General features: G+C 44.2%; 1 protein-coding gene across 6 annotated transcripts in view; it reads right to left on the bottom strand.

The window, feature by feature from the left end:
- FRMPD2 (FERM and PDZ domain containing 2) overlaps positions 1-12,781 on the bottom strand; it is a 162,567-nt gene that overhangs the window by 115,530 nt on the left and 34,256 nt on the right. For all 6 annotated transcript variants that reach the window (XR_012085403.2, XM_078390640.1, XM_072994842.2 and 3 more), the window contains exons 7-10: positions 10,240-10,324; positions 9,343-9,502; positions 8,459-8,530; positions 4,299-4,473 (exon numbers count right to left, since the gene is read on the bottom strand). Coding sequence is in view for 5 of the 6 variants with exons in the window: in XM_078390640.1 (XP_078246766.1) it covers positions 4,299-4,473; positions 8,459-8,530; positions 9,343-9,502; positions 10,240-10,324 (492 nt within the window). In the remaining variant the exon portion in view is untranslated. The remainder of the gene's footprint in view (positions 1-4,298; positions 4,474-8,458; positions 8,531-9,342; positions 9,503-10,239; positions 10,325-12,781) is intronic.

Genomic DNA, 12,781 nt, shown 5'->3' with positions numbered 1-12,781 from the left:
GCATGCAAATACAAATAGATAAATAGGTACCACCTCGGTGGGAAGGTAACAGCGTTCCGTGTCTAGTCGCGCTGGCCACGTGACCATGGAAACTGTCTACAGACAAACGCTGGCTCTATGGCTTGGAAATGGGGATGAGCACTGCACCCTAGAGTCAGACATGACTGGACTAAATGTCAAGGGGAACCTTTGCCTTTACCTAAAATCATGTAAGGCTCTGGTCACACTGGCAATTTCAATCAATTTCTGTTAACCAGTTTTAAAAATCAGGTTCGAGACCTGTGGTACTTAAAACTGGTGGCCACATTCACATGCACTGAATGGAAATTGATTTAAACTGGTTTTCATGTCTACACTGCTGAAATTGACTCATTTCCTTTCTGTTTTAGGAGCATGCTGTTCTTAAAGGATTTTGTTTTATTTCATTTTTAAAGTAAGTGATACATTGATAAATTGAGTTTCTAGGAGGTGCTACCTGGTATCATAATAGCTACTAAAAGCTATGACCAGAGAGGTGACCTCAGCCAATTAGTAATGAAAAATGAGGAAGGGGGAGGGAGAGGAGGCTTACAGCTCCTTTGCAGGGTGATGCTTCTGGTGCACGGACTATCCTCCATGCCCAGGCAGGCCTGCTTTGCACCGCTCTGTCCATTAGTCTTTTGCTCCTTTGCTGGCTCCTTTATTGGCCCAAATGGAGAAAATGGGGTAGATGGTTGGAATGCCAAGCAGATTGATGAAGTGATGCAGTGATAAACATTTTAAGAAATGATTTAAAAAATAAATAAAAGGAAAAATAGCAGTGCTCCTGCCACCCAAAATCCACATAGGCACAAATTAAAATGGCAGCAGCATTCAGATCCACAAAACCACACTAAATTGAATAGATTTTAAAAGCAAAGTATTAAAAAAACACCTGCTGGCAATTTAAAAAAAACTCTCTTTGCAGCGCATATAAATCAATTTCACTCTTGCATTGTGTGACTGATAAAAACTTAATTGATTTAAATGACGCTTCAATGAGGTTCTTATTGCCAGTGTGACTGCAGCCTAAATGAATTTCACCCTTTTGTGTGAACGATAAAATATAAATCAATTTAAATGATGCATCAATGTAGTCTTTATTGCTAGTGTAACTGACCAGTAACATAACCACAGCCTAAGCCACTGCATTTATAAAGCTCTGGTTAACAAGGTGCTGATTGCATCTTTAGGTGTGTGCCTGATCCCAGGAATGTAATCAGCCCATCTTTAAAGAGCAGCAATCTACCTCTGCAATTTACACAATTTGCCTTTTACAAGCATAAATGACAAATAGAATTCTGACCATTGTCCCTTAAATGTTTTAATCCAAATTGTTCTACATTGTACTTTTCATTTACTAATTGTATCAGTTTCTCTAAAATTTTATTATTTCCCTCTGATTCTTATGTACAGTGTCTTTATCTTACAGGCCCGTTTGTTGGCTGTGGTTTAAATAAATCATTTTAATATACTGTACCTGTGAACAGCCTTGGGTCATATCTGATTACACCCTGTCACCCACTGAGGCAGAGAGAGAAAAAATCTATTTTTTCATCATAAAAGCCATTATTGCCTTCACGATCAGAGGCAGTATGCCTCAGAACACCAGTTGCTGGATAGCGCTGCATTTATGTCCTGCTTGTGAATCTGCATAAGCATCTAGTTGGCTGCTGTGGGAACAGAAAGCTGGAGTAGATATTCTCCTGTGGCACTCAGCAGGTGTAGTGATAATGACATCATCAGCAGATGGTTGCTAACTAAAGAGTTCATTTTTAGATTTTGGGGAGCATGCGACTTTACCCCATTGCTCCTGAGCCATGCACATCCTGAAATTAAGAGTTCATTTTTAGATTTTGGGGAGCATGTGACTTTACCTCATTGCTCCTGAGCCATGCACATCCTGAAATTAAAAAAGGAGTTTTTAGTTAGCAGTAATCTGCCACAGCAGCTGATGTCGCTCCTGCTATGCCGGTGAAGCTGGGCAAGGGGATTACAACTTATGTATGACTTTTAATTCACCTGAAGTATTGCTACTGAAAAACAAAATGTAGTTAGATCTGAGCTCAGTCCAATGAGTATCAATGCATGCATAATAAGTTTAGGTACTTAAAGATTTAAGACAATAAGTACAGTCAAGCCAGAACACTTCAAATGCCTATCTAAGTGCCTGTGAATGTTAAAGGTAGCTCTATTACTGCAGATGTGAATTACCATAACAGATCTACAGTTTATTGGTGGAGCGCTGGTCCATCTGGATAAATGGGACATGCCCCATCGCTGAGGCTGCCCCCAATGATTTGAAAGACATTGAATTTTGGAGTCCTCTTAAGGAAGCTAAAACAAACATTTCAAATCTAATTTCTTTTCTGTGACTGCAAATGGCTCCCTGTTCCTGACATTTCATGCAAGTTAAGAAACAAAGTTTAATGGGTGGGGTGGGGGGGTACCCCTGCCTTGAGATCCGGTGAAACAGTGGGCTCGGGCAGGCAAGAGCTAGAAGCCTCAAAGGCGTTGGTCCGCACTTCCATTGCTGCCTCAGGAAGATCCCTGTAGCAGCACAGCCCCCGACTCTGGTCCAGCCCCATCTGCACCAGAACACATCCCCACTCCTCTACCTCCCCCAGAGGCAGATGAGTTACACCTGGAGGGAGGGGTGGAGACCTGAATGGGTAGCTGGGACCTGGACCTGAAGTAGGAGAAGGAAGAAGAGGACGGGGACTCATTGCCCTCAACAGACCTGAAAGGGAGGACTGGGCAGAGGCCTCCAATGAACTCCCTCTCATCTTCTGCACCGTAGGCAAGAACCAGCAGCTGTAGGACCCATAGAGGGCAAAATGGTTCCACTTCCCCATAGCTAAAGCATATATGGGGAAGCACACTAGTCAAGACCCAATCCACAGCCCTACAATGATGGCATGGGTGCCTAGCTGAGTCCTGAGCCACCGGACCTACCCTGATGAAAAAAAAGATGGTGCTGGCAGAGGGACAAAGTGCTTGGACTCAGGAACCTGCATCAGCCCTCCCTAAAGGGCATCCGCTGTCCGAGATCAGTTTTGAGAACTAGACCTCGGCCCCAGCCTGGAGATGTTGGGGGTCCAGTGATTCAAACTCACGCCCAACTGGGAATGGAAAGCAGAGAGAGGCTAACAAAAGCAAGTGGGCAATAACTTCACCACTTTGAGGTTTTTGTTTTGTTTTTAACCATTTAAATGCAAGAAATGTGCGCTTCCTTTGTTCCACCTCCTGCTTACGCACCCTGAGTGCAGAATCTGAGCAGAGAAGCAAAACCAGGCACCAAAGCAAAACAAGGTTTTCTTTGTTTGTCTGTTGTTTTACCTTGCAGTGGCTGACACAATCTAGGCCCATTAGGGAAGCCTCACACTCTTTGTCAGTGAATGCATGCAGGCAAATGGGGGCGGGCGGGGTGGGATTAGTGAATGAATGTTAGTGCATAAGCCAAATGTCCAGCTTTAAAATTAGGGAGAGAAGCAGCAGCGGGTTGAAAGAGTTCTACACAACTCTGCAACAGTTAATGAATGGGGGGGGGGGCGTTTCACTCAGCAGTCCCTGGATCCCATCCCAGACCGCTCTCCATTCCATGTCTAGAATGGCTTGGAGTGTTGCTGGTAAAAGCCAATGGCATCCGTGGGTGCCTTGTTTAATTCATAGATGGCTGTTGTTCTTCTCCTTTTTCTGACCCTTCAAGAGCTGGGCGCTCTGTCAATTCCTTTGTGGTGATTGGTACTACAGGGATCCTAATTATGGTGTGGAGAAAAGTTGATGTGGTAATGTTTCTTCATGGGTGTCAACTAAGCGCTGGTGTGTGTGTGTGTGTGTGTGTGGGTGGGTGTGTGTGTGGGTGTGGGTGTGTTTCAGGTGCAGCAGCACTTGTGATTCTTTTGAGGAGAAAAAAGGATTTAAGCTTGAGCACCACAATCAGACACCAAGGAAACCAAAAGCATCTCTCTAGAGACAGTTTTCGGGAGTTAGCAGGCAACTGACATGGGGGAGGTCTTTTAAAATCAGATTTAGAATTTCAGAATATTTATAAATATTTGTCTATTATAATTTTGAATTGTAATTGCTTTGTTTTTAATCTATTGTGGATTTTGTACGTCACCTTGGGGTCCCCTTAGAGGAGAAAGTTGGGATAAAAATAAAATAAAATAATTTTTGGCATGCTCATCTTCAGCCTGAAAATGTTCTTCGCTGCTTCTCTATGTAACAGAAGCTGACATGATGCTTATCCAGTGTAATAAGAAGGGAAGAATCAATACCTCTCATGTAGGCTAAGCCAAAGTAGGAATGTTCCACTATATTCGCGTATATCACAACTGTATTGAAGATATCTCGTGCCTTAGATTTGATATCACACTTCACCTCTAGGCATTGTCCATTCAGCAGAATGACACTGACATCCCTTTGGGAAAGATAAGACTTCCCTTTCTTTGTCTGAAAACACCAAAGAGAGGACAGTTTGAGTGATTCGGCTTTATTTAAAGAAAGCATGCTTAATTAACCCAGCCAGTGTGCTAGTCTCTCCGTGCCTTTCTATAGCCAACCAGCCACATATAGAACAAGTCAGCATATAATCGCCTCATAAGCAGTGACAAAAAAAATAGGAAGGTAACATCACAGCCACAGCCTCATATGTTCTTTGCATACAGAAATCTTACATACCTATGAGTTCTCAAGGGGAGAAATGGCATGGGGAGAGAGTTAACCTTTACCTCCCTGTATGCTATCCTCCAAAGGATTGTGTTCTCTGCAGCTAGGGAGAGTAAAATTTAGAGAGAGAGGGTGGCACACTGAGAGTGCAACTACACGGCAGAAAAAAATGTGAATGGATCCACTGTGAAGTCACACCTGGGAAGTCAGGTTTTCCTGGGTTAAATAGCTTCAGCAGACCACACAGCAGAAAGAGGGGAGGAAATTGACACTCAACCTTATTTGCAGCTTGTGAAAGCAGCTTTGCTGTGGCTATCCAGATTTGCAGGAAGCACAGTTAGAGCAGAGCTACCTTAATAATAATTGTTAGTAAACTTGCTTTTTGTACTTAAAGCAAAGGTTCCCAACCTTGGATAACCCAGTCATTCTCGGACTACAGCTTCCACAATCCTGGTCAGCAAAGCTATTGGTGAAGATTTCTGGGAGTTTTACAAGTACAATGACACCTGAGGACCGAGGGCTGGGAATGACTGATCTAGAGTGGTTTTATTACTATAGAAAGGATTAGATCTCTGTGTAAGGAAGGGCTAGTGAGTGTTTCCCCTCCCCCCGCCTTGTGCTCTGCTTAAAAAATTCCTAACACAAAAACCTTTTACTGGAAATTCCCAATAGGACCTTGTTTTAAAATGGCCTTGTGGAGGAGAAGGTTCTGCCGTGTTGCTAAATCTGTGTGCAGCACTCAATGGAGGGGGGCAGTGTGCCCCAAGGATTGTTTAGCTCTGCTCTAGGTGATCCTCTTGGGGCATCCAGAACCCAAAGTAACATTGCCCAAACTTTTTTCATGGCCTAGAATCCTTGCTTCTTTGCCTACATGCTCCTGTTTCTAAATATTTTTGGTGCAGCCTTCCTACCCTTGCCTGTGTAAAGATAATCCCACCTTGAAAAAAAAACATATTTAAATATATTTTTTAACAAAACTGTGCCTATACATTTGCAGAACCTGGACAAAAGAATATAGTTTAGATAGACTTTACTTAGCTACAGACCCTGTAGTTATGATGCAACTGGAGATTAGGTACAGAATCCTGTGTCACTGGCGGCTATGTAAATATGGCTTTATGAATTTCTACATCTGAAGGGCTATATGGAAAGAGACCTTCCTCTACAGAGTGTCTCTTTCTGCTTTCTAAAGACCACAATTCAAAAAAGCTGGGAGTAAGCCTCCCCACTGCCTTTAGTGTACTCATTTCAGATTCTGATCATGTAGAAATCTACTGAAAGTGTCAAAGAGCACCATGAAGCTTCCAAGCTGGCACAGGGGGCAACCACTTTGGTCATTTACACTGCAATTTGCATCAGATTGGACACAGAGGGATTTGATTTAAAGCCCAGTGACTACATGATGTAAAGCTCAAAGTGGAGAAGCCCATTGTGGAATTATCTCCTTTGATCAAGGAATGGCCTTTCTTGTCGTTGTTCAGCCAGCAAAGGTGCATGTGTTAAATTTGCTCCGAATGGGTTAAAAATTGAATTAATTTTATTTAACAGCTTATTAATTTTATTTAATAACCCAATTGGCTTTTTAAAAAAGACTTCAAATTCATTTTATTTATTTATTTATTTGATTGATTGATTGATTGATTGATTGATTGATTGATTGATTGATTGATTGATTGATTGATTGATTGATTGATTGATACCCCACCTATCTGGGCTACCAGACTACTCTAGGCGGTTTCCAATACAAAATCAGACAATAAAACACAGGTAAGTACATGACAATTCAGTAATATCTACAATGAAATAAAGGATAGGGAAAAGTAAGAAAAAAAATAAAAAATCAAGAGTTGGCTGGAGGCCTGAATGAACAACCATGTTTTCAATTGGGTTTTAAAGATGCCCAGTGTAGGGGCTGTGCGAATCTCCGGAGGGAGATTGTTCCAGAGGCAAGGAGCCACAGTCGAGAAGGCCCGGTTTCGTGTCTTCTCCTTCCGGGCCTCTCTCGGCATCAGGCTCCTCAGTCTCACCTCCTGACTCGTGCGGGTGATCTGGGTAGACCTTGGTGGAAGCAGGCGTTCCGCCAAATATCAAGGTTCTAAACTGTTTAGGGCCTTGTAAGTAAGCATTAAAACTTTGAAGCTGACGTGGAAACAAATGGGCAGCCAATGCAATGTGGCCTGCGTTGGAGAAATGTATTGGTATTTTCTCACTCCAGTGAGGAGTCTGGCCGCCGCATTCTGCACCACCTGAAGTTTCCACATCAGTCTCAAAGGAAGCCCCACGTAGAGCTCATTACAGTGTTCTAATCTTGAGATTACGAGCGCATGCACCAAGGTAGTGAGCCCCCCCCCCCCCGTGTCGAGGTAGGGTCACAGCCGGGCAATCCGCCAAAGATGGAAAAAGTCGGTGCAAACTACCAACACCACCTGTGTTTCCATGGTGAGCGCTGGGTCCAAATGTATGCCCAGGCTGCGGACCCCACTCTTTGCGGCCAGGGTGAACCCCCCAAATGTGAGAGAGTCACCCAAGCCGCCTACCACGGGGGCACCCACCCTCAGAACTTCCGTCTTGTCCGGTTCAGCCTCAGCCCATTCTCCTGCATCCATTGCAGTATGGCCCCCAGGCAGCGCTGAAGGGACAGGATGGCATCACCTGCAATTGGTGAAAAGGAGATGTAGAGCTGGGTGTCATCGGCATATTGATGACACGAAGCCCCACATCCCGATGACCCCACTCAGCGGCCTTATATAGATGTTAGCATTGGGGAGATGATCGACCCCTGTGGAACCCCACAATTGAGACTCCACAGGGCCAAGACACTCTCCCCAAGCTGCACACTCTGGGGGCAGTCCTCCAAGAAGGAATGGAGCCAGGCGAGCGCAAAGCCACCAATTCCCCACTCAGAGACCCTCCCCAGGAGGATACCGTGGTCGACGGTATCAAAGGCCACCGAGATGTCGAGGAGGACCAGCAGAGACATTTTGCCCCTGTCGGCCTTCCTCAGCAGGTCATCGTACAGGGCGACCAATGCCGTCTTTGTGGCGCGGCCTGAAGCCTGACTGAAACGGACCCAGGGCATCTGTCTCATCCAAGTGGGCTTGGAGCTGATCAGCCACCACCCTCTCCACCACTTTGCTCGTGAAAGAAACATTGCGACAGGCCTATAATTGCCAATTTCGTCCACCGCCAAACTAGGTTTCCTTTTTATGGGCCCAATGAGTGTCTCCTTGAGGGCAGATGGAAATCTGCCCTCAAGGAATGACCCATTTATTATTACTGTGGCCCATTCTGTTGTTATCGGCCTGGCTGCTTTGATTAGCCAGGCCGAGCAAGGGTCAAGGGAGGAGGTGGTGGCTTGACAGTGATCAAGGACCCTGGTCACAGAGTCAGGCATTACAGGCTGAAAGGAGTCAAAAATCACCGGGCAAGACAGAGCGCTGGACATCTCTGCTCAACTCACTGTAGTGCTCAACTCAGTGCTAGAACACGCTATTATTAGTGAACTTAAGAGACCTACGAGGGAAGGAGAGGTGTCAGTTGCCAGTTAACACCTAAAGGCATCTTCTGCTGTTGGAGCTCCCTGCAGCCAAGCTCCCTGCCCCTGCTGACTCTTGTAAATTGTGTCTGGACAATTTTGCCCATAGAAACTGGATTTCGATGGGTGAAGTTGTCCAGACACAATTTGCAAGAGTGCGAATCAAAGAGGATTGAAGTGTATTTTTCCAAGTTGGTAGCCCTATCCATAGCTGCTTAACAGATTCATACTTACCACAATTGATCCGGGTAAATGTAGTGTGACTGGTGGCTCATGGGACAAAATAATGAATTCTGGACCTGAAAACTGGAAGAGAATGTGGAATTCAGACAACATGTTTTCAAAAATGATCAATGTGTCTGTGTTCATAAGGCACCACTGCATTCTTCTGTTGATCTTATGCAGGGTGAGACTAGACATGGCATTAAAATGCATATCTGCCTTTAATATACAATTGAACAAACAAAACAAAACAAAATGTAAATAGCAAGAGTTGTGGTATTTATCATCATACCCACAGCAGACCAAAAAAAAAAAAAAAAAGGAATTTAATTCCTTCTTCTTTTGTTACTAAGGAAAACCCTTGCTCTTTCTGGGTTATAAAAGCTGCCAGAAAGTGGTTGAGTGGACAGGAGGAGAGGCAGATGCCTCCTTGCAACAAGGTAGGATCCCAGCATGCTTAAAGGTAAGACCATTGTTGAGAAAGCCCTCCTTGAATCCCACAATAGTGAATAATTACCAACCAGTCTCTAATATTCCATTCATATTTCAGCATGAGTTTTAAGGGATACAATTAACTCTTTCAGACACAAGGGCTTCATTCAGAAGCTTGATTGCTCAGACATGTAGCTTTGAAGGAATTGTGTGGCTGGAGTGAAAACATAGAATCCACATCTCCTTGTGAAGCTTGTCTCTCATCCAATTTACCATCAAATCCTGAATATCAGGTTACTCAGGGTTTATCTTTGCAGTGACATGATTCCTATGACTAGAGTCTGGAGAATGAAGGGGAGGAAGGGGAGGAATCCCCCTCTTGCTGAATGTGGATGCCCATGCATTTGGAGTTCTCAACTTCCACAGATGGCGAAAAGAGTACAATAATATTAGTAATGCGTCACCTTCTCCTTTCTTTGGAAGACATATCTTGAGGATGCAGGAGCTGGTAAAGAATCCTTTGGAGAAATGGAAAAGGCTGAAGATGAACCTGAAGACAAGACATCATGTGGACGGTTGCTCTTTTGAGTGCTGTTTAAGATTTCATCCATGCCACTGGCTGATCTTTAAAGAAAAATATGCACATACGCTCATTTCAGTTACCCCAACAATACAGAAATATTACAGAGTCTTTTGCATCTTTACTTGGGAGAAAATCCCAGTAGGCTTTTCTCACTCAAAAGAATTCACAAAACTGTAATTTCTGGTTGCTAGGGCTCCTTAGCAATCCAGAACATTCATGAGATAGAACTAACCCATGATGATCTCTATAGAGGGCCAAGAGTGCTTCCATCCTCTATGACAGCTACAGCACAAATGAGCCTGCCTCCTTAGTTTTACCAGACAGTGATCATAAACTTGGCATAAATAGTCGCTTATGACTCAAAATCTCTCTCCAGCCTTAAATGGCAATTACCAGTCATTTGTAGAAAGGAGAGAGAATGAGAGAGAGAGAGAGAGAGAGAGAGAGATTTGACAATTTTACATATGAAAGCAGAGAATATACCATGTTTTAGTGCAGCTTTCTCCCACCTGGCACCTTCTAGGTGCACTGGGCAAGAAATCCAGTTCTTTTCAGCCAGCAGCAATCATCACCATCATCTTAGAACTACATGGCTGGAATGGACACTATGGAGCATCAAGTCCAGTCTCTGCCAAGGAGGCACAGTGGGGAATCAAACTCCCAACCTCTGCAGCCAGAGACCCGAACCATCAGATTGTGAGTTATGTAGTCCAAGATACTGGGAAAGTGACAGGTTAGGGAATGCACCTTCAATTACAAAAAAAGAGCACTTTTTTACCTGTTAATGAACAGCTTGTAGCTACTCGGAGTCCTTAAGTCACTGCAACTTGATTCCCACGATTCCTGGGTCTGTGGAGTCCTACCTAAGATGGCAAAGAAAGGGATGTTACAGTAAGTATTCCACAAGCAGGATTCAGAGGTCAGGAAACCTGGATCACAAGGAGGTTATTAGTCAAGAGTACTGTATTAGTTTCCTAACTGATGCAAAGTGAATGAAGAAAGCGGAATCATTTGAATCATATCAGACGTCTCCAAAGTGCAAAATATTGCTTTGGCATTCCAGAGTTTCGAAAAGCAGTGGGTGGGTGGGTCTGAGTATGACTGAGTTGGTGCCAACAAATCTGAATCAGAAATGAAAGTAGTAGTAGTAGTAGTAGTAGTAGTAGTAGTAGTAGTAGTAGTAGTAGTAGTAGTAGTAGTAATAATAATAATAATAATAATAATAATAATAATAATAATAATAATAATAATAATAATAATAATAATAATAATAATAATAATAATAATTTATTGTCATTGTATGTATACACACAGTATACCCATACAACAAAATTCACAGACACCCAGAGACCAGACACATGCACACACATAAAATTCCCCAAACACTCCCCATCCACTAGAAGTCCCCCACTAAAAATACAAACATCTACACGGCAGGCCAAGTAACACAGTCCAACTAATTATTCACTACTGGTGGTCTTTAAGCTCGTTATTAATTGCAAATATAGCTCTGGGATAAAAACTATTGAGAAAACGTGTGGTCCGAGTCTTCGACAGAACAAGGAAGTCCAACTCAAAAAGAGTTCAAGAGCCAATAAAAAGCCCAAACTCTCCTGAAAAGCCCCCTCATGGAGCCCCTGGGAAGGCTCAGACAGAAGAGAGAAATCCTGTCCCCATGCTTAACCGACTCTTTCACATCATGGCAGGATAGGAGAAAAATATTAATCTATTAGAGATTTCTATTTGCATTGCTTTCATTTTCACTAGAGTGGGTGTTCATTGGAGTTTTTTTTCTTCTTTTTCTTTTAGGCAGTTGCAGATCTCATTTTGAATTGCACTTTAGAACAGTGGTTCTTAACGTGGGCAATAACGCCCCCCCAGGGGGCGATTTCATTTTTCAGGGGGGCAGTAGAACAAAAAGGGGCAGCATGGGGCAAAGGAACAGAAGGGGGTGGTAGGGGGGCGTTGGAGCAAGCCAAACCTGTGAAGGCGGCTGCAGCCACAGTGCTGGCAGTGGATCCAGTGCCGCCACCAGACAGTCCAGCTTTTCTGCCTGCCACGTCTCACCTTTCTCCCTTAGAGGAGCACCAAGTGTGGATTGGGTGGAAGGAAAGCATCTCTCAGATCCCTGTCCTTGCCCTATGAAGTGCTGCCTCGCACCCGGGTGGGGAGGGAGAGACGAGCCTCATTTGTCCGTCCTGCCTTCCCACCCACCTTCCCGCCCACTGCAAGGGAAGCGCAGAGAGAAACAGGTCGGTTTGGGGATGGCGCGGCAGGATTTCTAGGGACGGGGTTGGCTCAGGTCATCCTGGGTGGATGGGAATTCGGCAGCTTTTCCGGCTTTTCTTGTTATCCTGTTGTGGCTTGCTGGCTGTCGGGGGGGGGGAGTTCACCTGGCCAACTTTAAATGGATTTGAGGGATTTGAGATCTTCCCCTGTCTTCCATGTACATGGGTGTGATGTGCCACTATGTGTAAATCCTCAAGGAGAGAAAGCTCTCAAATTGAACTGAGAGCGCTGATGGCAAAATCCAGGGGGCTGTCATAGAAAGACTTAAGCAAAAGCACTGCAGAAAGTCAGCCGCTCCTCTTTCTCCCTGAACCCTGAGGATCTGTTCAGTGAAGGCAAAAAGGGCAGCATGTCAGTGGCCTGAGTATAACAGCTTGCTACAAGAAGGGGGTGACTGGGGGCACTTCACAAGGTTTAGAGTACAACTCCCACAATCCCCTGCCCTTGACCCACCTTCCTGCCCATTGCAATGGAAGCAAGGAAAGAAACGGGTCAGTTTGGGGTGGCGCACCATCTCTCATTGAGCTATTCAGCAGTTCAGTTGTTTATTGTTCTGTTGGGTACTTGGAAAGTTGTTTTTAAGGTAATTCGTTATGGATGTTGTTGTAACCCTCCTCTCCCAAAGTAATTTGTGTGAGCAAATGTTGCAAAGAGTGTTAGTTACTCATTACTTTCTGACTATTGTAAAACCTTTAGAACTGTGAAGTGATTGGCATAAAACTTGAAAATTCTTCTCAAAATCTTCTGAAAAGATAATGTGAAAATGTGCTGCCTTGTCATGGTGAAGGGGCTTGAGTAATTCAGAGAAGGTATGGGCTATGCCGTGCAGGGACACCCAAGACGGACAGGTCATAGTGGAGAGTTCTGACTAAACGCGATCCACCTGGAGCAGGCATTGGCAAGCCACTCCAGTATCTTTGCCAAGAAAACCCCATGAACAGAAACAAAAGGCTAAAAGATATGATGCTGGAAGATGGGCCCCTCAGGTCGGAAGGCGTCCAACATGTTACTGAGGAAGAGTGGAGGACAAG

This window comes from Pogona vitticeps, chromosome 3, assembly GCF_051106095.1.
Source record: "Pogona vitticeps strain Pit_001003342236 chromosome 3, PviZW2.1, whole genome shotgun sequence".
Taxonomy (NCBI): Eukaryota; Metazoa; Chordata; class Lepidosauria; order Squamata; family Agamidae; genus Pogona; species Pogona vitticeps.
The sequence above is the reverse complement of the archived record's forward strand: the minus strand, read 5'-3'. Positions and strand labels throughout refer to the sequence as shown.